At 39.2% G+C, this 23,415-nt stretch overlaps 1 protein-coding gene across 4 annotated transcripts in view; it reads left to right on the top strand.

Annotated features, from left to right (window-relative positions):
- Positions 1–23,104, top strand: part of b4galt4 (UDP-Gal:betaGlcNAc beta 1,4- galactosyltransferase, polypeptide 4) — a 42,002-nt gene extending 18,898 nt beyond the window's left edge. For all 4 annotated transcript variants that reach the window (XM_072260630.1, XM_072260627.1, XM_072260628.1 and 1 more), the window contains exons 2-7: positions 374–796; positions 5,268–5,500; positions 6,335–6,522; positions 10,133–10,255; positions 13,094–13,198; positions 21,418–23,104. In XM_072260630.1, the coding sequence (XP_072116731.1) occupies positions 526–796; positions 5,268–5,500; positions 6,335–6,522; positions 10,133–10,255; positions 13,094–13,198; positions 21,418–21,571 (1,074 nt within the window). In that variant the 5' untranslated portion in view covers positions 374–525 and the 3' untranslated portion in view covers positions 21,572–23,104. The remainder of the gene's footprint in view (positions 1–373; positions 797–5,267; positions 5,501–6,334; positions 6,523–10,132; positions 10,256–13,093; positions 13,199–21,417) is intronic.
- Positions 23,105–23,415: the final 311 nt, after the last annotated feature.

The raw sequence follows: 23,415 nt of genomic DNA, 5'->3' as shown, positions 1-23,415 counted from the left end.
AACTTGCAATAATGTAATAATTTTTCAGGCAAAGTCCACACCGACTATACGCACAGTTTGATCCTTCAGAGATAACATGCATGTCACTATTGGAGATAAGGATCACATCCTGGATTTTGATTTTTGTTTTTCCCATTATTGCATTTAATTAAATGAAAAATTATTTTATGAATAGTGCTGACTGTCCTAAAAAAGATCAATTCTATACAAATTACTAGTCTTGGTTAAATCACAAAGTTTTAGCTCTTGTTGCGATGGGATGCCCTGTTCCGTACATTGGCATCCATTTTGCATCAATAGGTGTCTTTTTGAAATTACTTTGCTGTAAATAATGTTTATTATCTCAATTGACTACTTTTCTTTCCTCTTACAGGTTCAATGACTATCAGTGTAAAATATGGCCTAGACAGAACCAAATGCAGATGGAGAGAATTCTTATAATGATTCCACAAGATTCCCTTGTCACAAGTTGGTGCTTCACTTGTCTTTGATCCACTGCCTCTACTGCTCTTTTGTCATAGTACAATGGCTTACAAGTTTGCAGCTCAAAGTTTTCTTCAAAAATTAAGACTTCTGTTAATTTTTGTTAGTCTTGGCTCTATTGTTACTTGGCTGGCAACCAGTAACACGCAGGAGCTAGTGAAGGAAATTCGCCACCAACCTGTGATACCTAGATTTTGGAAGATGTCAAATCGGAGTGAAGGACAGATGACATCAGTGTGTCCACTTTGCTCACCAAAATTATCTCCAACTACATCACATTTGCCATTGTGCCCATTTCTAACACCATATCTACGTAAGTTTAAGGAAATTTTTAATTAAGAGAAGGGAGGAAGAATTTACAAGTATTTGGGAATAATTTTGTTTTGGAAATATATGTTTATAAAATAAACTTATGGGAACTCATTTATGGGGCAGGCTATTGTGAAATGGAGAAGTCATTATTATGAAATTCACTTTTTTCTTGAGGTAAGGCTGAAGTATGGTATTCATTTAGCCTGAAATAGTTCTCAATAGACGCATTTAACTGGCATAATTGAGATAAGAAGAATGATAGCCATTACCTACAGGTGGGCACTGAAAATGCTTTGCAGCCAATGCAAGTCCTTTTCAAGTTGTTCTACCCTTGTAATGTAGGAAATCCTGCAGCCAATTTGATTATGTGGAACATCCCTATAACAATTTGAAAATAACCTGGTCATTATCCCAGCTATTACTGTTTGGGGAGTAAACTATTTCAGTGATTTTATTTTATTGTTTGGAATAAATATTGGCTAGAACACTGGATATGCACACTGCTCTTTTTTTGATTAAATGAAAAAGTTTTGCACCACCTTTGTGTGTTTATTTGGCATTGGTACTCCAGCATTTTCATGTGAAAGTTTTCACCTTGGGTGTCAGCCGATATTTTTATGGTTATGTCTCCAGGGCGAGAGACAAACCTAACACCTCACTGGTACCTGCTGAGGCATTTGTGATTTTGAAAATCGAGGTCAGCAGGTTTTTATTGGGTCAAAAGTGCATAAATGGAATTGAGGTGCAGATTAGCTAAGAAGAGTCTCTATGGACCGAATGGTCCACTTGTGCTTCCTCGAAAAGTCCTGTTGGGTGTGATCGTGCAGATATTGTAGGTGTTCCTAGTATCAGTGAAGAGGCAAAATAATGGCAAAAGTATACTCTGAATAAAGAATCTTGGCCCAAAATATTGACTGTTTACTCCTTTCCATAAATTTTATTTACTATTTATTGAGCTGCAGTGCAGAATAGCCCTTCTGGCCCTTTGAGCCGTGCCTCCCAGCAATCCCTGGGTTTCTGCCACCCGCAGAAGCCTTTGGACGATTCGGTAGTTGTGGGCTGTATCAGCTGGGTTCAAGAGTCTGAGTACAGAAGAGTTTTGTTGAGTGATGTGGATTGAATCACCTGCAGCTCAACATCACTAAGACTGAGGAGATGGCGGTGGACTTCAGGAAGGTGAAAACACCCTGCATTCCCATCTCCATCAAGGGAATGGATGTGAAAATCGTTCGGGACTTCAAATACCTGGGTACTAAGCAACTACCATCAACAGGTCACTTGTAACAGCAGAGGAAACAACACACTGGACCATTGCTAAACCACCATCAAGAATGCCTACCGTGCTATTCCACACCCTCACTTTGGGAAGTCTGATCACCTAGCTGTACTTCTACTCCCTGAATATAGGCAGAGACTGAAGACTGCAGCACCAGTAGTGAGGACCAAGAAGGTATGGACAAGGGAAGCACAGGAGGACTGCTTTGAATCGGTGGACTGGACTGTATTCAGGAATTCATCTTCGAACATGGATGAGTATGCTGCAGTTGTTACCAACTTCATTGAAACCTGTGTGGATGAGTGTGTGCCCACAAAGACTTGCTGTACATTCCCAAACCAAAAGCCATGCATGAACCAAGGGGTACATTGTCTGCTAAAGGCTAGATCTGTGGCATTCAAGTCCGGCAACCCAGGCCTGCACCAGAAAACCAGGTATGATTTGCGGAGGGCCATTTCAAGGGTGAACGGGGTTGGAGGCCACATCGGATGCACGGCAATTCTGGCAGGGTCTGCAAGACATTACTTCCTACAAAGTGAAACCCAATAGCATGAGTGGCAGCGATGCTTCACTACCAGATGAGCTCAATGCTTTCTATGCACACCTTGAAAGGGAGAACAACTACAGCTGTGAAGATCCCTGCTGCACCTGATGACCCTGTGATCTCCGTCTCAGAGCCCAATGTTAGGCTGTCTTTAAAAAGAGTGAACTCTCACAAGGCAGAAGGTCCAGGTGGAGTACCTAGTAAGGCTCTGAAAACCTGTGCCAACCAACTAGCGGGTGTATTCAAGGACATTATCAACCTCTCACTGCTACGGGCAGAAGTTCCCACTTGCTTCAAAGAGGAAACAATTATACCAGTGCCTAAGAAGAATAATGTGGGCTGCCTTAATGACTATCGCCTGGTAGCACTCACATCGACAGTAATGGAATGCTTTGAGAGGCTGGTCATGACTAGGCTGAACTCCCCTCAGCAAAGACCTGGACCCATTGCAATTTGCCTATCACCACAATGGTCAATGGCAGACACAATCTCAATGGCTCTCCACACGGCTTCAGCCCACCTGGACAACACAAACACCTACGTCAGGATGCTGTTCATCGACTATAGCTCAGCATTTATTACCATTATTCCCACAATCCTGATTGAGAAGTTGCAGAAACTGGGCCTCTGTACCTCCCTCTGCAATTGGACCTTCGACTTCCTAACCGGAAGACCACAATCTGTGTGGATTGGTGATAACATACCCTCTTCGCTGACAATCAACACTGGCGCACCTCAGGAGTGTGTGCTTAGCCCACTGCTCTATTCTCTATATACACATGACTGTGTCGCTAGGCATGGCTCAAATGTATATCTATAAATTTTCAAATATATATCTATAAATTTTCTGACAATACAACAATTATTGGTAGAATCTCAGGTGGTGACGAGAGGGCGTACAGGAGTGAGATACACCAACTAGTGGAGTGGTGTCATAGCAACAACCTGGCACTTTACATCAGTAAAATGAAAGAGTTGATTGTGGACTTCAGGAAGGGTAAGATGAAGGAATACATACCAATCCTCATAGAGGAATCAGAAGTGGAGAGAATGAGCAGCTTCAAGTTCCTGGGTGTCAGGATCTTTGAGGCTCTAACCTGGTCCCAACATATCGATGCAGTTATAAAGAAGACAAGACAGTGGCTATACTTTATTAGATTGAAGAGATTTGGCATGTCAACAAATACACTCAAAAACTTCTATGGTTGTACCATGGAGAGCATTCTGACAGGCTGCATCACTGTCTGGTATGGAGGGGCTACTGCACAGAACCGAAAGAAATTGCAGAAGGTTGTAAATCTAGTCAGCTCCATCTTGGGCACTGGCCTACAAAGTACCCAGGACCTCTTTAGGGAACGATGTCTCAGAAAGGCAGCGCCCATTATTAAGGACCTCCAGCACCCAGGGCATGCCCTTTTCTCACTGTTACCATCAGGTAGGAGGTACAGAGGCCTGAAGAGGCATACTCAGTGATTCAGGAACAGCTTCTTTCATCAACCACCTGATTTCTGAATGGACATTGAACCCATGAACTCTACCTCACTACCTTTTATTTCTGTTTTTGCACTAATTATTTAATCAAATAGCTTAATATACATACATATGCTATGTAATTTAGAGTTTTTTAAATATACATTATCATGTATTGCAATGTACTAATGCTGCAAAGTTAACAAATTTCATGACATATGCCAGAGATATTATACTTGATTCTGAATTCTGGATCACTGGTACTGTAAAGCATTGTGCTGCCTGACCTGCTGAATTCCTGTGTGTGTGTGTGTGTGTGTCTGTCTGTCTGTCTCTCTCTCTCTCCCCACCCCCCCCCCCCCACACACACACACACACACACACACACACAGAATCTCGAACAGGGGAAAACCTGCAGATGCAGCAAATCCGAGCAACACACACAAAATGCTGGAGGCACTCATCAGACCAGGCAGCATCTATGGAAAAAAGTACAGTTGACGTTTGGGGCCGAAACCCTTCGGCAGGACTGGAGAAAAAAAAAGCTGAGCAGTAGATTTGAAAGGTGGGGGAGGGGAGAGAGAAACACCTGGAGACAGGTGAAACTTGGAGGGTGAGGGATGAAGCAAAGAGCTGGGAAGTTGATTAGTGAAAGAGACAGAAGGCCATGGAAGAAAGAAGAAGAGGGGGGAGTGGGAGAGGAGCACCAGAGGGAGGTGATGGGTGGGCAAGGAGATAACATGAGAGAGGATCAAGGGGATGGGAAATGGTGAAGGGGGGAGGGAGTGGGGAGGCATTACTGAAAGTTTGAGAAATCGATGTTCATGTCATCAGGTTGGAGGCTACCCAAACAGAATATAAACCAGTCCTGCCAAAGGGTTTCGGCCTGAAACATTGACTGTACTGTTTTCCATAGATGCTGCCTGGCCTGCTGAGTTCCTCCAGCATTTTGTGTGTGATCTGCAGAATCTCTTGTGTTTATGGCAAACTATGACAGATTTTCCTCTGTTGACACTTAAAAGTTTTTATAAATTATTGTTCTTAATTTAAAAACAGTCCGTTGCATTTGTGCAATTTGTCCATCAAAATTAAGAATGATCAATGTAGTTGAGAGGGTGATCATTGTAGTTGTAGTTATCAAATAATGGGATAAACAAAATAATTTCTTATTCAATCTTTTAGGTGGTGCAAAAAAGCTACAATTTGACGTAAAACTCACTTTGGCACAAGTAGAGAAGAAAAATCCAAAAGTACAGAAAGGGATGTTTGCACCTCAAGAGTGCCACCCGCTTCAACGTGTTGCCATACTGATTCCGTATAGGAATCGAGAAAGACATCTCTTGTATTTACTTGACCATCTACATCCATTCCTACAACGGCAGCTTCTGGATTATGGGATATACATTATTAATCAGGTACTTAATAACTAAAGAGTACTGAGAAAGCAGGACATTGACTCTTAAATTTACACATCGATTAAACCTTTGAATTATAATTAATTTGATCTTGATGGGCACATTTTATTGTTTGGTCATAAATTAATTTAAAACTAATTTTTTTTGATAAAATGTATATCTTTATTGAAGAATGCTTTTCCCTTTCCCCTGTATGTTGTTGACTTGTGTTTTTGAAATAGGTTGAAACACTTTTATTTGTCCTTTATTTCCTATACCTACAGTTTGGCTAACTTAGCTTCTTTCCATTCTTGATTTTACATTTACATTCCTTATTCCTCTTCCCCCCCCCCCCCCCACCACCACCACCACCACAGACATTTGGTGTCTTCATATGATTCATATTGTATTTTATTTATACTGCTGTCTTACCAACAGCTCTCTTTTCAAATGTCACCTGATAACATATTTATAAACTTTGGTAAAGAGCATTGGACTTTTTAAATCTGTTCCAAAAATGCCAGTTACATGGATGCTTACAACAAAAATTGTCTGTAGATTTTAATAAGAATTTCACAACCTGATTAGGGTTTATTGCACAATTAATGTAAAAATGCACTTATATAGCTGAAATTATTATTCAATAATCTGCTGTAAAAACACACCTTTATATATTAAACAAGTCAAATCTCAACAAAAGAGTTCATTTTAACAAAGTTTGACATTGGTTCAATTTTCAATATTTATAAGAAGCGTGCTAGTTGCTGACTTGGTACCAATATAGGAGGCACATTTATTTTTTTCCCAATGGACCCTGAACAGCTGGTGCATGTTGACTGCTTTTTATTCCATCAGGCTGGTAATAGTAAATTTAATCGAGCCAAGCTGTTGAATGTGGGTTTCCTGGAAGCACTGAAGGAGCGCAAGTGGGACTGTTTCATTTTTCATGATGTTGATCTTCTACCAGAGAACGACTTCAATCTATACCTCTGTGATAATGTGCCAAAACACCTAGTTGTGGGCCGGAATGCTACAGGATACAAGTAGGTGGAATTGCTTTTATAACAGGTGATGGTTGAATGTGAGTCTAAATAAAAAAAATTGCAAGTTATACCGTATAAAAATTTCAATGAGCTTCATGCTGATCTGGTGAAACTCAGGTTTCCAGCATCTGTTGATTTTTCGACTTTTATTTACACAAGAAGTAATTTTAGTTGCACCCTCTGTAGATGTCCAATTGGGGAAACTTAAGCTCCAAAAGTACTCTCGTCAAACCCCTTAAGAATTTTGACATTTTGGTATCAGCTCTCTATCTGCTACACTCCAAATTAAAGACCTCATCTGCCTAGTCTCTCCTTTGAACACATCTATGATAATCTGGTGAATTTACATTGCTCCCTCTGCTTCCATATGTACCCAACCTTACGTTGGGCATCTAGACTGTATCCCTAAAGTGCCCTGGCAAGATCTGTGTTTAATTGTAGGATGATATCTGTATTCTGTACTCAAGTCCTCTTGCGGACCGGTACCGAGACACAAAGCATGTGCTACCGGGCCGTGAGGAAATGATATGAGTCAGCTGCACCTTTCCTCGTTCCCTGTCACGCACTGTTGAACTTGAACATAGGGTTGCCAACTGTCCCGTATTTGCCGGGACATCCCGTATATTGGGCTAAATTGGTTTGTCCCATATTGCCCACACTAAGGTAGAGCGTTCCTATGAAACTTTTCGTGCCGAAATGGCATGAAGTGAAGAAGCAATTACCATTAATTTATATGGGAAAATTTTTTGAGCGTTCCCAGATCCAAAAAATAACCTAACAAATCGTACCAAATAACACATAACACCGAAAATAAATAACACTAACATATAGTAAAAGCAAGAATGATATGATAAATACACAGCCTATATAGAGTAGAAATAATGTATGTACAGTATAGTCGGGAAGATGAAGGCAAAACCAATTTGTGGGGAAAAAATCGGCACGTACACGCATGCACACACAGGTGCCTGCGCAAGGCTTTCATGGTCATGGTAGTCTTTCCTAGGGTAAGGTGTCCCAGGATTTGACTGCTACTTTTGTCCCTTATTTGGGAGTGAGAAGGTTGGCAACCCTACAATCTGTGAAAGACATGTTGAGGTGAGTTTAACCCTACTTGAACATCCCTCCGCCCCCCCCCCCCCCCTCGGCCGGTCCACAAGAATATTGTCAATATTAAGCCAGTCCGTGGTGCGAAAAAGGTTGGAGACCCCTGCCGTAAAGGATAGTACCATTTGCTTTTCTTTATTGTTTGTTTATAGGTTGTGAACAGCTGGTACCGCAGCACCAATCCCTATGACAGAGCTCTGGTAGCAGCTTCCTAACCTAAATAAGCTGTTTTTTTTCCCTCCTTTGCTTTGTGTCTGTCTATTAACCAAAGCACCATCTATGCCAACAAATAATTTGCAGGGGGCACTCGGCAGGCCGAGCAGAAATTGTGTGGTGGAATAAAACCGCTTAATTCCAGCAGGTTTCCTTTGCATTTTTCCTGTTTGACTCATTCTGGACTGAATATTATTTTGCAGTTGCCCCATTACCACTTCCTTTACAATAGATTCTCTTATTTCCCTATCAATTCAGGTAAACTGGGCAACACTTCCCTGTTTGCTCTGTCCCTCCCCAAATAATGGAGTTGCATTTGCATAGGGGAATTAGTCCTAGAAACAATATAATTTTAAAGGGTAATGACCAGTGCTGCACTACCTCCTTATACCCTCCTACAAAACCCGTGGGCAAAGCACATCCGAGAACTTACTGCCATTCAATCTCATTAATTTCTCCATACTTCTTTTAAAGAATGGTGTTTTTTTGCTGGTAAATTCAATGTAGAGTTAAGAGGAATTGTCATTAGAATAAATCCAGTTCCGTAAATTACCAGTTTTGACTTTGGTAATAATCTGGTGAAGTTTTACTGAAAGGTGTTGAGAACAATGAAGTAGGCTATTATTTGAGTGCAGAATTGATACTAAATCAGTACTCTGTCTCCTGTTTAGTGGAGGTGGATGTAATTGTCACAATTCCAAAGACCAGGAGCGTTCTCTGTAGTATCCTAGCCAAAATTGATCATGTATATATTTATTTTGAATATTTCTTAAAAAGGTTTGCTTGTATGTAGTATACTTTGAGAAATAGCAATATTCAGCAAGATATGTTTGTCATCAGATCGAGGTGGAGTAGTTGAAGTTCATTCACGGTACTGCTTTTGCATTCAGAACAAAGTTGCAGATAAATATTTTGTGCCCTACTTTCCAGGACGTCCTTGAAAATACTGAATCCAGCTGCAGTATAAGCTTCTTGTTGCGAAAAGATATCTTTTTATCACCTTGCTTACTGTATCTGTTGTACTTCCCATAAGCTAGTAAATTAGTGAAAAAGGTTTTCTTTTATTGCTTATGGCTGCCCAGAAATTGAATCACATGCTCTAATTTATTACTTTAGATTAGAAACTTCTGTTTTCTGAAGAAAAGCTTACATATTTTCATTTATTGATCTTTAATGAACCAGCATATTGTTGTAATGCATCAGCCAATAACTTTAAACTATAACCTATGCTGTGGGTTTTTAAACAGATTTCTTATAGCCAGTCAGAATCAGGTTTATTATCACTGGCATGTGACGTGAAATTTGTTAACTTAGCAGCAGCAGTTCAATGCAATACATAATCTAGGAGAGAAAAAAAAAGTAAAAATAACAATAATTGTTATACTTTATACTTTTTCACCAAACAATTGATACTAGAACGTACAATCATCACAGTGATATTTGATTCAGCGCTTCCCGCTCCCTGGATTACAAATCGATAGTAAATATTAAAAATTTAAATTATAAATCATAAATAGAAAATAGAAAAATGGAAAGTAAGGTAGTGCAAAAAATCCGAGAGGCAGGTCTGGATATTTGGAAGGTACGGCCCAGATCCGGGTCAGGATCCATTCAGCAGTCTTATCACAGATGGAAAGAAGCTGTTCCCAAATCTGCCCGTACGAGTCTTCAAGCTCCTGAGCCTTTCCCGGAGGGAAGAGGGACAAAAAGTGTGTTGGCTGGGTGGGTCATGTCCTTGATTATCCTGGCAACACTGCTCCGACAGCGTGCAGTGTAAAGTGAGTCCAAGGACGGAAGATTGGTTTATGATGTGCTGCGCCATGTTCACGATCTTCTGCAGCTTCTTCCGGTCTTGGACAGGACAACTTCCATACCAGGTCGTGATGCACTCTAGAAGAATGCTTTCTATGGTGCATCTATAAAAATTAATGAGAGTTTTAGGGGACAGGCCAAATTTCTTTAGCTTTTATCAGGAAGTAAAGGCGACGTTGGTGGGCCTTCTTGGCAGTGGACTCTGCTTGGTTGGACCGGGTCAGGTCATTTGTGATATTGACCCCGAGGAACTTGCAGCTTTTGACCTGTTCCACTTGCACACCACCGATGTAAATTGGGCCATGCGGTCCGCTACGCCTCCTGAAATCAACAGCCAATTCCTTCGTTTCAATATTCATTCTGCAAATTTGTCTTATTTCAAGTCCAGGACTATTGACTGATTTTCTTTTTTAAAAAAGAGGCAAGTTTACAAATGCTTTTTTTTAATCTCTTCCCCCTCCCATACCCAAATAACAAGGATTCGGTATGCTGGTTATTTTGGTGGAGTAACAGCTTTGACTAGGGAGCAGTTCAAGCAAGTCAATGGGTTTTCCAACCGTTACTGGGGCTGGGGTGGAGAAGATGATGATCTTCGGATAAGGTAGGCAATTCTCTCTATAGAGTTTGAAACAGAACAGATACTTGGTTAATTATTTTTAGCAGCAGTTCAATGACAATTTTGATTGTTCTGCGTACTTCAGTTGTGTGTGTGTGTGTGTGTGTGTGTGTGTGTGTGTACTCAGTGGCCACTTTATTAAATAGCTCCTGTACCTAATAAAATGGCCACTGAGTGTATGTTCATTGTCATCTGCTGCTGTAGCCCAACCATTTCAAGATTCGATGTGCTGTGTTCTCACAGATGCTCTTCTGCATACCACAGTTGTAACGCCTGGTTATTTGAGTTTTTGTCTCCTTCCTGTCAGCTTGAACCAGTCTGGCCATTCTCCTCTGACCTCTCTCATTTACAAGGTGTTTATTGCCCACAAAACTGCCACTCGCTCGATGTTTTTATTGTTTTGCACACCATTCTCTGTAAACTCTTTTTTTTATATATATATATAAAAAAAATCCCAGGCAATCAGCAGTTTGAGTTACTCAAACCACCCCATTTGGCGCCAACAATTAATCCACGGTCAAAGTCACTTAGATCATATTTCCTCTTTTATTCTTATATTTGGTCTGAACAACATCTGACCCTCTTGTCCATATATTTATGCTTTTATGTATTGTATTCCTGCCACACAATCGGCTGATTAGATATTTGCATTAACGAGCAGGTATACAGGTACACCAATGAAGTGACCACTGAGTGTATATATGCAAAGCTAAAATCAAATTCCTAGATCACGTCTGTTAACTGCAGCCTACTTAAACCTTTAAAGAATGCCTTCCCCTGGGTAGCATTGATAAAACTTTGCTCCTAAATCAATAATTGCATATTTGTTAAGACTTTCTTTACTAGTGCAGAGCATTGTTTAAAATGTTTGTCAAACTGAGCCATATTGGCTATGAATTACCAATACAGGTTGAGCACTCCTCATCTGAAATGCTTGGGGCTGAAAGTGTTTCGGATTTTAGAATATTTGCATCTATATAATGAGGTAGCTTGGGGATGGGATATGTGCTTATAGCATATACCCTGAAGGTAGTATCGTACAATATTATAAATAATTTTATTCCTGGAACAATAGTGTGTACAGTCACCATCGTTCCTGCTTGGCATCACCATCGTTCCCGACTCTGAATTTATGTGCTACCCAATTGATATGCCTCCTGTAGAAGCTTTCTCATCAGCTGTAGTCAGTACCCTCCTGGGGCAATAATGCCAGATCAATAATATCTCATTGGCATAGTACACTTGTTGTGGCAATAATCTAGGCAAACTCACCGATGAATTTCTCTACAGCTTTGTGATCAGCAGACGCTTTATCACCACAAATCTGTAAAAATCTTCTGCAACTAGCCAGCTAAATATTGACAATTACCTTACATTTAAAGCTCACTGTGATAGAATTTTGCTTGTTTCATGATCAGCATACTGTTAAGTGGCATATGTTCACTTTGACCATGACAAATTCACTCTTTCAATACACGATATTGTCATTGTTCACTTTATGTAGTGTTTCTCTATTTTTTGTTAATTTCTGTTCACTTCTTTCAGCATGGAAATTTAACAGTTTGTCCTCCTGTTTCTTAGATGGTGGTTGTTCCCACACCATACTCCTCTTGTCAGATGTTTCACAATTACACCACTGCCAAGTTTTTCCAACAATTTGACTTGTGTTATAAACATAAATGCTTCATCTTTTCCTTTTCACTATTACCCAATAGTGTAGGCCTTTTTGACATTTTAAACTAATATCTTCACAGCACACAGCGGAGAATAAGCTCAAAACGCATGGTCATTACTGTGAATAACACAAAGGTCCAGCTATGATGACTGCTGAAAACAAACTGGCATACAAAGTACGGGTGGTCACTTCTCAGAACTGTCTGTGGTGCACAGAGACCTGCGCACTGCCTGGGAACCTTCCCAGGACCTTGTGGAAGTTTCCATTTGTGATGTATGGTCAGCGCTCAAAAACAAAAAAAAATAAAATTTGAATTTCAGAGGTTTTCGGACTTGTAGTTTTTGGATAAGGGATGCTCAACCTATATAAAGATTACCCTTTCTCATCTTGCTATATCATTTAATTTTATGCAGTAGTGTGTGAATTAATCAAGGTTACTAATTGTTTTCCTAAAGTTACAAATTGTAGGTTATGAAAACCTTCAAGAACTATAAGATATATAAGAGCTACAGCAATGCAAAACGGAAGAGGCAGTAGAATTAACTGTAGAGGCAGGGGCCATTGTACTGTTTAAAAGATATTTGGATAGGCACATGGATAGAATAAGCTTAGAGGAAATTAAGAGCTACAGTGTGCCAGATTTTGGCTGTTTATAGCTGCAGATTGTATTGTTTCCAAAATGCATTACCGCAACTTACCAGAAAGCCTTGATAGAAACTTTGAGAAATTATATTACCTTCAGGTTTCTCTTCAAGCTATTTGCCCATTGCCATTGAACTAACTCATGGGTATGCTTTGCCCTTAAATATATGCCTATGTTTGTGTTACTGTTGCTTCTTTGTTGTGTGAGGGGAGCTGATCTCAAGGACCCAAACACTTATCCGCTGGGTTCCCTGCAGACAGAACTTCACCAGTAGTGATGTGGATATATTTCTGGGTGCAGATGCAATAAGGGAGAAGGACTGGATTGGACTGTAGAAACCGCAGGACTGTGAGGAGAGACAAAATTTGTGTGGAAGTTGATCATTAAGTTGGTCACAATTTGACTCCGAGGGAAATAAGACATTAGGAAGTAACGTCTGTGCCTTAAGTACCATTTCATTTGTTATGCTTGTGCACTTTGTGATAATAATTAATTTCTTCCATAGAGTTCAGCTGCAAAAAATGAAATTTGTGCGCCCCCCCAGTGAAATTGCCAGATACACGATGACTTTCCACACAAGGGACCAAGGAAATGAAGTCAATCATGACAGGTGGGTTGGAATGTAATTTTAATTTACTGGGAGATGCTTTTTTGTTTTGTGGCTTCAGAATGTTGTAATATATCATAATAAAAAAAAACTGTACAATACATTTTTTTTAAAAAAGTAGTACAAAAAAAAAGGGGAAAAATAATGTGGTAGTGTTCATGGATTCGTTGTCCATTCTGAAATCTGATGGCGGAAAAGAAAAAACTGTTCCTGAAAGGTTGAGTGTATGTCTTCAGGCTCCTGTATCACCTCCTTGATGGTAGCAATGAGAAGAGGGCAGGTCCTGGGTGATGGGATCTCTAATCTCTTCTTGAGGCGTTGCCTTTTGAACGTGTCCTCTGTGCTGGGGAGGTTAGTGTCCATGATGGAGCTGGCTAAGTTTGCAATTTTGTTCAGCTTTTTCCGATCCTGTGCAGTGGCTCCTCCATACCAGGCAATGACGCAGCCAGTCAGAATCCTCTCCACTGTACATCTGTAGAAGTTTGCGAGAGTCTTGGTGTCCTACCAAATCTCCTCAAACGCCTAATGAAGTATAGCCGCTGTTGTGCCTTCTTTGTAACTGTATCAATATGTTGGACCCAGGATAGATCTTCAGAGATGTTGACACTCAGAAACTTGAAACTGTTCACCCTTTCCACTGATCCCTCAATGAGGACTTGTGTGTATTCCCTCAACTTCCCCTTCCTGAAGGTCACAATCAATTCTTTGTTATTACATTGAGTGCAAGATTGTTGTTGCAACACTACTTAACCAGCTGATACATCTTGCTTGTGCACACCTCCTCCTCACCATCTGAACATAAGAAGGTAAGAAATAGGAGCAGGAGTCGGCTATCTGGCTTATCAAGTCTGCTCTGCCATTCAATGAGATCATGGCTGATCAGATCATGGACCCCTCTCCACCTACCTGCCTTTTCCCCATAACCGTTAATTCCCCTACTATGCAAAAATCTATCCAAACTTGTCTTAAATATATCTACTGAGGTAGTCTCCACTGCTTCATTGGGCAGAGAATTCCACAGATTCAGCACCCTCTGGGAAAAGCAGTTCTTCCTCATCTCCGTCCTAAACCTACTTCCCCAAATCTTGAGGATATGTTCCCTAGTTCTATCTCACCTACCAGTGGAAACAACTTTCCTGCCCCTATCTTATCTATCCCTTTCATAATTTTATATGTTTCTATAAGATCTCCCCTCATCATTCTGAATTCCGGCAAGTACTGTCCCAGGTGATGCAATCTTTCCTCATAGTCTAACTTCCTTATCTCTGGAATCAACCTGGTGAATCTCCTCTGTACTACCTCCAAAGCCAATATATTCTTCCTCAAGCAAGGAGACCAGAACTGCACACAGTACTCCAGGTGTGGCCTCACCAGTACCCTGTATAGTTGTAGCATAACCTCCCTGCTCTTCAGTTCAATCCCTCTAGCAATGAAGGCCAACATTCCATTTGCCTTCTTGATAGTCTGCTGCACCTGCAAACCAACCTTTTGCAATTTATGCACAAGCACTCCCAATTCATTCTGCACAGCAGCATGCTGCAATCTTTTACCATTTAAGTAATAATTTGATCTTCCATTTTTCCTTCCAAAGTGGATGACCTCACATTTACCAACTTTGTACTCCATCTGCCAGACCCTTGTCCACTCACTTAACCTATCTGTATCTCTCTGCAGACTCTCCTTTTCATCTGCACAATTTCCTTTTCCACTCAGTTTAGTATCATCAGCAAACTTAGATACACTACAATCAGTCCCCACTTACAGATTGTTAATGTGTATTGTGAACAGTTGTGGGCCCAGCACTGACCCCTGTGATACACTGCTCACCACTGATTGCCAACCAAAGAAACACCCATGTACCCCAATTTTCTGCTTGCTATTGGTTAACCAATTCTCTATCCATGCTAATACATCATCCCCAACTCTATGCTTCCTTATCTTATGGAGAAGTCTTTTATGTAGCACCTTATCGAATGCTTTCTGGAAACCTAAGTAAATAATGTCCATCTGTTCCCCTCCATCCATTGCGCTTGTTATATCCTCAAAGAACTCCAGTAAGTTTGTCAAACAGGACCTGCCTTTGCTGAATTCATACTGCATCTGCCTGATGGATCCATTTCTTTCCAGATGCCTCGCTATTCCTTCTTTAATGATGGCTTCAAGCATTTTCCCAACTACAGATGTTAAACTAACTGGCCTATAGTTACCTGCCTTTTGCCTACATCCGTTTTGGAACAGTGGCATGACATTTGCCTTCTTCCAATCTGTCGGGACCTGTGCAAGGTCCGGAGAATTTTGATAAATTATCAGCAAAACCTCCGCCATTTCTTTCAGTACCCTGGGATGCATTCCATCAGGATCAAGGGACTTGTCTATATTTAAGCCCACAAGTTTGCTCAGCACTGCCTCTTTAGCTATTGCATCGAGATTCTCACCTTCCATCACATCCATACCATCTCTCTTCAGCATGTTAAACATGTCCTCTACTGTGAAACCGACACAAAATCGTCAATCAAAGTGAATAATGAATCTTTTCAAGGTCTAAGTGGGACATGATGTCTTTAAGCCATTGAGCATGAGTGAGTGGGGCAAGACCTCGCCACCTAAGAAGAACTAAACTTCTAGCCAAAAGAGAGACAAAAGACAATGTTGGATGTTTAGTTGGACTCAAACGTGTGTCAGCTTCGCCCAGAATGCCAATAAGAGCAATCAAAGGGTTAAGTTCTAAGTGGCAATTAAGGATCTGGGATAAAGTTAAAAAGACATCTCTCCAAAATTTCTCCAAACTAGGACAAGCCCAGTACATATGGATAAGAGAAGCCTCGCCCACTTTACACTTGTCACACAAGGGACTAATATAAGAATAAAACTGTGATAATTTAGTTTTAGACATATGAGCCCTATGTACAACCTTGAACTGCAAAAGGCAGTGGCGAGCACATAGAGGTTGAGTTAACTGACTTAATTGAATTCCAAACCGCGACGGACAGAGAAATATTTAAATCATGCTCCCAGGCAGTTCTAATTTTATCAAAGGGGGCACACCTCAAGGTCACTAACTTATCATGGATAGTAGATAGTAAACTTTTACCCAATGGGTTTATACAGAGAAACAAGTCCACAACATTTTTTTCGGGCATCTCAGGAAAATTTGGTATTAAAGGGTTAATAAAATATCTAATTTGAAGATATCTAAAGAAATTAGTATTAGGTAGGTTAAACTTTTGCAGACTGTTGTTCAAAAGTTGCAAAACAATTGCCTATGAAAAGATCTTCAAAACACCTGATGCCTTTTCTGTACCAATCATGAAATGTTAAGTCTTGCATAGAAGGTCGGAAAAGATGATTATGAAAGATAGGACTAGAGAGGGAGAAACCATGAAGACCATAATGTTTTCTAAACTGAGCCCATATTCTCAGAGTATGTCTAATGAGAGGATTAACAATTAGTTTAGGCAAGTGACAAGGAAGTGCAGATCCAAAAGTGCGGAAATGGAGAAATCCTCATGGGAGTTCAACTCCATTGCCACCCATTTTGGGCAGTCAGACTGATTATGAAAGAAAGATCAAAAAGTAAGGCAACGTATATTGGCTGCCCAGAAATAAAAACGAGAAATGGTCAAGGCGATACCATCTTCCCTTTTAGGTTTTTGAAGGTGAACTTTATTAAGTCTAGGACGTTTGCCCTTCCATAGATAGGACAAAATGATAGAATCTAACAAATCAAAAAAAGCTTTAGAAATAAAAATTGGTAAAGATTGGAATAAGTATAAAAATTTAGGAAGGATATACATTTTAATAACATTAATTCGACCTACCAGAGACATGGACAGGAGTGACCAATGTGCCAACCTGTTTTGTATGATTTAAAAGTTTAGTAAAATTTTCTCGAAAAAGATGCTTAAAGTTCCTTGTTACAGAAATAACAAGGTAAGTGAATTGATTATGTACTTTAAAAGGGAGGTTATGATATTCTAATATTTGTGCTTCTCTGTTAATTGTGAAGAGTTCGCTCTTGTGTAAATTAAGTTTGTATCCGGAAAGCTGGCTAAATTTATTAAGAAGTGAAAACATTGGGGGGAAAGGAGGTGATCGGATTTGATATAAAAAGTAAAAGATTATTGGCATAAAGAGAAACTTTATGCTCAACAATCCCTCCAAATCCTCGTGAATTCAGCGCAGCTACGAAATGCAATTGCCGATGGCTCTATGGCCAGATCAAAAAGTAAAGGACTTTTGCCAGGTGCCACATTTAAGGTTAAAAGGTTGGGATTGCTGAGAGTTGGTCAAAACAGAAGCAGTGGGAGACGAATATAGCAATTTAATCCATGTAATAAAACTTTGTCCAAAGCCAAATTTTTCTAAAACCGCAAAAAGATAATTCCACTACACACGATCAAACACTTTCTTCAAGTCAAGAGAGATGACACATTCAGGAGTCCCAGTTGATGGTGAATACAAAGTATTAAATAGATGCCGTATACTTTTTAAAAAAGGGAGGTGATTTTTAATAAAACCAGTTGGATCTTCAGAAATAATTGAGGGTACAATGTTCTCCAATCTACGAGCCAAAATTTTAACATTGACATTTAACAAAGAAATCGGCTTAAACAAGGAACACTCTGTTGGTCTTTGCCTTTTCTCGCTAAAAGAATAATACTTGCCTCATTAAATGATGCTGGCAATTGACAGTGTTTAAACGAATCAGATAAAACTAAGGTTAATTGAGGTAATAACAGTGAGGAAAATGATTTGTAGAATTCTGCAGAGAACCCATCAGGTCCAGAAGATTTACCAGACTGCAGTGCAGAAGTGGCTAAAGATAATTCCTCTAATGATAATGGCACATTGAGTTTTGTTTTGAAATCAGGGGAAAGCGAAGGAATATTTAAACTTTTTAAGAAATGCTCGACAGAAATGCTGTCATTTAAAGATTCAGAAGAATAGAGTCGAGAATAATAATTCTTGAATGTATCATTGATTTCAGAATGATTCAAGGTAATGTTCCCATTAACCATTCGAATTTTAGTAATTTGTTGTTTAGCTTTAGAGCATCTTAGTTGATTGACTAAAAATTTACCAGATTTATCACCATGAATATAAAACTGGCTCTTACTTTCAAGAAGTCGGCATTCAATTGGATGAGTGGAAATAAGGTCAAACTTAGTTTGAAGTTCCACTCGCTTCTTGTACAGTTCTGGATTTTTGGTCTGGACGTATAGTTGGTCTGTTGCTTTAATTTGATTAACCAGATCTGTATAGATCTTTCTTTTCAAATTCACAGTGTGTGAAATTATTTGACCCCTTAGATATGCTTTCATGGCATCCCAGACAACCTGAGTTGAGGTTTCAGATGACATGTTAGTATCTTAAAAAAAAGTGTTATCTGGTCCTTTATAAATTTTATAAAATCATTATCTGACAACAGGGTTAGATTAAAACACCAATGTTTATTCATTTGGGGGAGACCGGGAAGAATTATAGACAGGGTAACTAGGGCATGATCTGAAATCAATATACTCTGATAATCATAAGAGCAAACAGATGGAATTAGCAGGTTATCGATTTTTTAAAAAATCAATTCTAGTATAAGTATGATGGACATGTGGGGGAGGAAAAAAAAGTAATCTCTCTTACTTGGATGCAGAAAACACTAAACATCAGAGATACCATAATTAGAAAGGAAAGACTGAATTGATAGAGCAGATTTACTTGGTGGTCTAGGAACAGAGGACAATCGATCCATAACTGGATCTAACCAACAGTTAAAATGACTGCCCAATATAAGAGAATATAAGCTCAGGTCAGGCAATAAAGAGAAAAAACGATCAAAAAACTCCACATCATCCGAATTGGGAGCGTACAGGTTAGCCAAGACTACCCTAGTGTTATACAATTTCCCAGAGACAATAATAAAACGACCATTTGTATCAGATACTTTGTTGTGAAGCTCAAAGGGAACATTTTGATTTATAAGAATAGAGGCTCCCCCGCCCCCCCGGCTTTAGCCGGAAAAGTAGAATGGAAGTGCTGCCCCACCCACCTTGACATGAGAAGGGAATTATCAGAACTATGAATGTGTGTTTCTTACAAAAAAGCAATTGCAGCATTGTGCTGCTTAAGATGTGAAAACACCTTCCTTCTTTTAACAGGATGGTTCAATCTCTTAACACTCCAGTTTATAAAATTCGATAGACTAACCATTGTCATTTAAAAACATGGAGATTAGTAGGCATGAGCAAAATCAAACAATCAAATAACAGCTCTGGGGCAAAAGTATAAAACAGGAGAATCAGGACAGAAATATGTCCTGAATAACAAAGAATAACTAAAGATTCTATAAATCCTATTGGCAGTAGAGATCCCTCCCCCCCTCCTCAAATCCCACAACAGGAAAGCTACCAAAGATCAACAGCAAGCTCTTCGAAAAAATACCCACCCTAAAAACCAACTTCCAGATTCTTAACATCATCATAAGCTCCATCTTGTTAACAATTCAAAAACCAGAAAACTTGCGCACTACGAATTAGAATTATACATAGAGAAAAGAAAAACAATTCCACCAAAATGTATTAAGCTTAACTCAAAGTAATAATCCAAAAGAAAAGATATGAACTAAGAAACACATAAACTTTACCCAGTAACCTACCCACGAGAAACTATGAAAAAAATTCACTGACTTGAAAAAGAAAAATCAGGGGAAAAAAAACTAAGAAAAGACTTATCCGCTATTTTAAATAATCGAACCAAATCTGAGGAAATGGAAGTAGTAGGGAGACTTTCGATAAATTTCTGAGCTTCTGTAACCGAGTTAAACTACTTTTTTTCTCCAGTAGTGAGAGTTATTCGGAGACGAGCTGGAAAACACAGAGAGAGCCTGAGTCCGCGATTGTAGAACTCTTTTGTGACTCCTTTATATTCGGCACGTAGACTCAGAACTTGGGGAGCATAATCCTCGACAATAAGAATAGATTGACCCTTGTATTCCAACTTTCCTCTCCAACGTGCTTCCATAATCAAAAGGTTTTTCACCTTATAGTGATGAAAACACAGAATTACTGGACGTGGTCTATGGCCCGACTCTGGCTTAGGTGCAAAGGTACGGTGAGCTCTGTCTAACTCGGGTGGGGTCGGAAGAATATCATTCCCAAAAATCTCTCAAAGTAAAGTGGAGAAAAATTTAACTGGAGATCCACTTTCAATAGCCTCCGGCAAACCGAGGATTCGTAGATTTTGACGTCTGCTCCAACCTTCCAGGTCAGTAACTTTGGACATTCACTTGCTGTTATGATCCTTGAAGCTGGAGCAAATGGTGTCCAAATCATGAAAGCGATGTTCTAAATCATCGGTAGCAGACTCAAGAAGAGAAAGACACTCGGCATGAGCCTCCACTTTGGAATTAATTTGATCTACTTTGGATTCCAGCGAACTGAAAGAAGACTTAAATTCAGACTTAAATTCGGATATTATATTATGTCGGTGCTGTTCCAAACTATCTCGGCAGAGAACTAACCGCAGGAACTTTTCTCCCCGATTTGATGATCTTTGAAGCCATTGTAAGACAGGCGTATTCGCAGGCAGGAGGGAAAATAAAAAATGTAACAACCTTGAGTAAAAAAAAAGGAAAGAAGAAACGCGGAGGTAAAAAATAAAACGGAGTGATAGCTTTAAGCGACTAAACCATCGCCATCTTGACCGGAAGTCGTTGCTTTTTAAAGTGTTCCCACTCTTCCAGTTTCACACTGCTCTTGGCGACTTTGTACGCATGAGCTTTTAGTTTGATGCCTTCCTTTATTTCTTTAGTTATCTATGGCTGGCTCTCCCCACCCTTACTGTCCTTGTTTTTGATTCTGTGAAGAATGGTTAGGTCATTTAACACATTTATAGATGATGTTTGAGCTGTTCCGTGCCACACACTGATGGGAGTAGAGAAAGTAGAGCACTGAGCTAAGCATGCATCTTTGAGGTGCGCAATGTTGTCAGCGAAGAGATGTTGTTTTTATATCCGCACACTGTGGTTCCCAGTGAAGAAGTTAAGGATCCGGTTTCAGAGGGAGGTTAGGAGGCCACTTGTATATTTGATTATGTTTATCAACGTGTATTTGTCTTCCTGATAATTATGGCACCAGATCGCTAACTAGGCCAAGTTAATTTATGTTTACGATTAATTTTAAATTTATTCTATTAATCATAAGCTGTACTACCTCTGATCACTTCTGCAGAATGAAGCTTCTGAGTGAAGTCTCCCAAAGATGGAAGAAAGATGGTTTGAACACCTGCTCCTACAATGTGATATCACAAGATCATAATCCTTTGTACATTAACATCACGGTGGACATAGGTGATTCCCATCGCAATCCAGAAGTTGCTGTCTAAGTGGAGAGCACTTACTGTCATTAATGGCTTTTTGATTGTTGACTATTCTTCAGCCATTATACTGATTCTTCTTTTGAGATAAAGCAAATCTTTGGGTTGTTAAAACGCAATAATTCCTCGATAAATGACATTTTATATGTTGCTAGAGAATCTTCGTGAATGAACTATGTGCAATATGTCTAGACAATTTTTTAAACTGACAAGCTTAATATTATGGTTGGGCAAACACAGTAACTAAATATTCACATTTAATCTGTGTGTTATGAATTTCTAAGTTGAATCTTTCAAATCCCTACCTAATGGCAGGTTGAGACAACCTTCACCATAAAGCCTGGTGCTTCAAGATGTTCACTCATCAATGCCTCCTCGGCTAGAGATAGATAATAATTGTGATGTCCTTAGTCCAAAAATAAATAATACTCTTATTGTTTCAATTGGGTGGGCATTTGCATAGAGATTTTGGAAGTTATTGTGGGTGCAATATTTGTTTTCAGAGGACAGATGAGCCTTTTTACTAACTGTTGGTAATTTTCATCATGATAATTACTGCCAACTGCTAGTAACTGGAGAAACACATGAACAGCTAGCTCTTTACAATTATGAGGTAGTACTTACCATTCTGTTATCATGAGCGAACCTCCTGCTGAGGTTTATTTGTAAATGTAAAAATAAAGCAAGTTAAAATACTTATAAATGAATTGGAGTTAAGAAGTCAAAACCCCTGTCCAAAAAAATTAGCATTTCTGCTTTATGACTAACTGTTTCAAAGAATTTTGCAAGTGTCAGCTGTCTACTGGTGAAGTTCACAGCTGGTCTTCCATCATTACTTTCTTCATATTTTCCTAGGGCATTTAGAAATAATGCTCCTTGCTGGTTTACATTTTGATTGCAAAAATATATTTTACTACAGATTTCTCCACCATTCTTCCACCAAAGTTGTTTCAACAAATTGACCAAAGTAAAAATCTTTAGATTTGTCATCAGTACCCTTTATAGACAGCTAAGTGAATATTAGAAAGATGAATTAATTGCAAGTTAAATAATTTATTCCAATAAAAACTTTTAAAAGAATAAATTTGACATGGTTAGATTCGCATAAAATTTGCTGTAATCCATAAATTGGTCTATTGTATATGTACTTGATTTTCTAATGGTGAATCCACCATTCCCTGTTTTGCAGCTTTTAAATTCTGGGACATTGCTAGTTCTCTTATTAAGAGAATAAGGTGAGAAATAGAGGCAATGTTTGCAAATATTTTAACAAGATAATGTATCTGAGCATTAGAAGAAAAGTCAGTATGTTGAATATTTATCTCTTTATCTCAGTGTGAGTTGAATTTAGACTTGTAGGGGATCTTTATACTCTGTCCTTTAGCTTGCTGTAAGCATTATATGGACCTGCATCAGAAACATGACAGTAGTTGGTATTCTCATTCAAGCTATAATTATTGTGGAAAATGGGAAGAAAATTGGAATGTGGATGTACTGTTCTTTTGTTGAGTCAATAATATATTGTATACTTTTTCTTTTTTATTACAGTGTCAAAGCTAGACTTGTGAGCTAGCTTCATTCATTTTTCACCTTACAGCACAATATTGTATCTTAAAGAGAAAAATAGGGTACAAAAATATAATTACTTATCCCCTGATACTTTGGAGTATAGTCAAAAGTGCATTCTTTGAATTTTCCAATATTGGATATGTGTTTTTTCTTCTGTTTCTTGCTGCATCCCATGCTCCTCCTGATCCACTTCTGGTCCTCCCATTTTTGTATGGTTTCCCAACTAGGCGTTGCTGTCCTCCCATCATCCATTTTTGTCCCCGTCCCTTTCCTAGTTCTATCTA

Source organism: Mobula birostris, chromosome 6 (genome assembly GCF_030028105.1).
Source record: "Mobula birostris isolate sMobBir1 chromosome 6, sMobBir1.hap1, whole genome shotgun sequence".
In the NCBI taxonomy this organism is placed as follows: domain Eukaryota; kingdom Metazoa; phylum Chordata; class Chondrichthyes; order Myliobatiformes; family Myliobatidae; genus Mobula; species Mobula birostris.
This window is presented reverse-complemented; position numbering and strand designations above follow the sequence as displayed.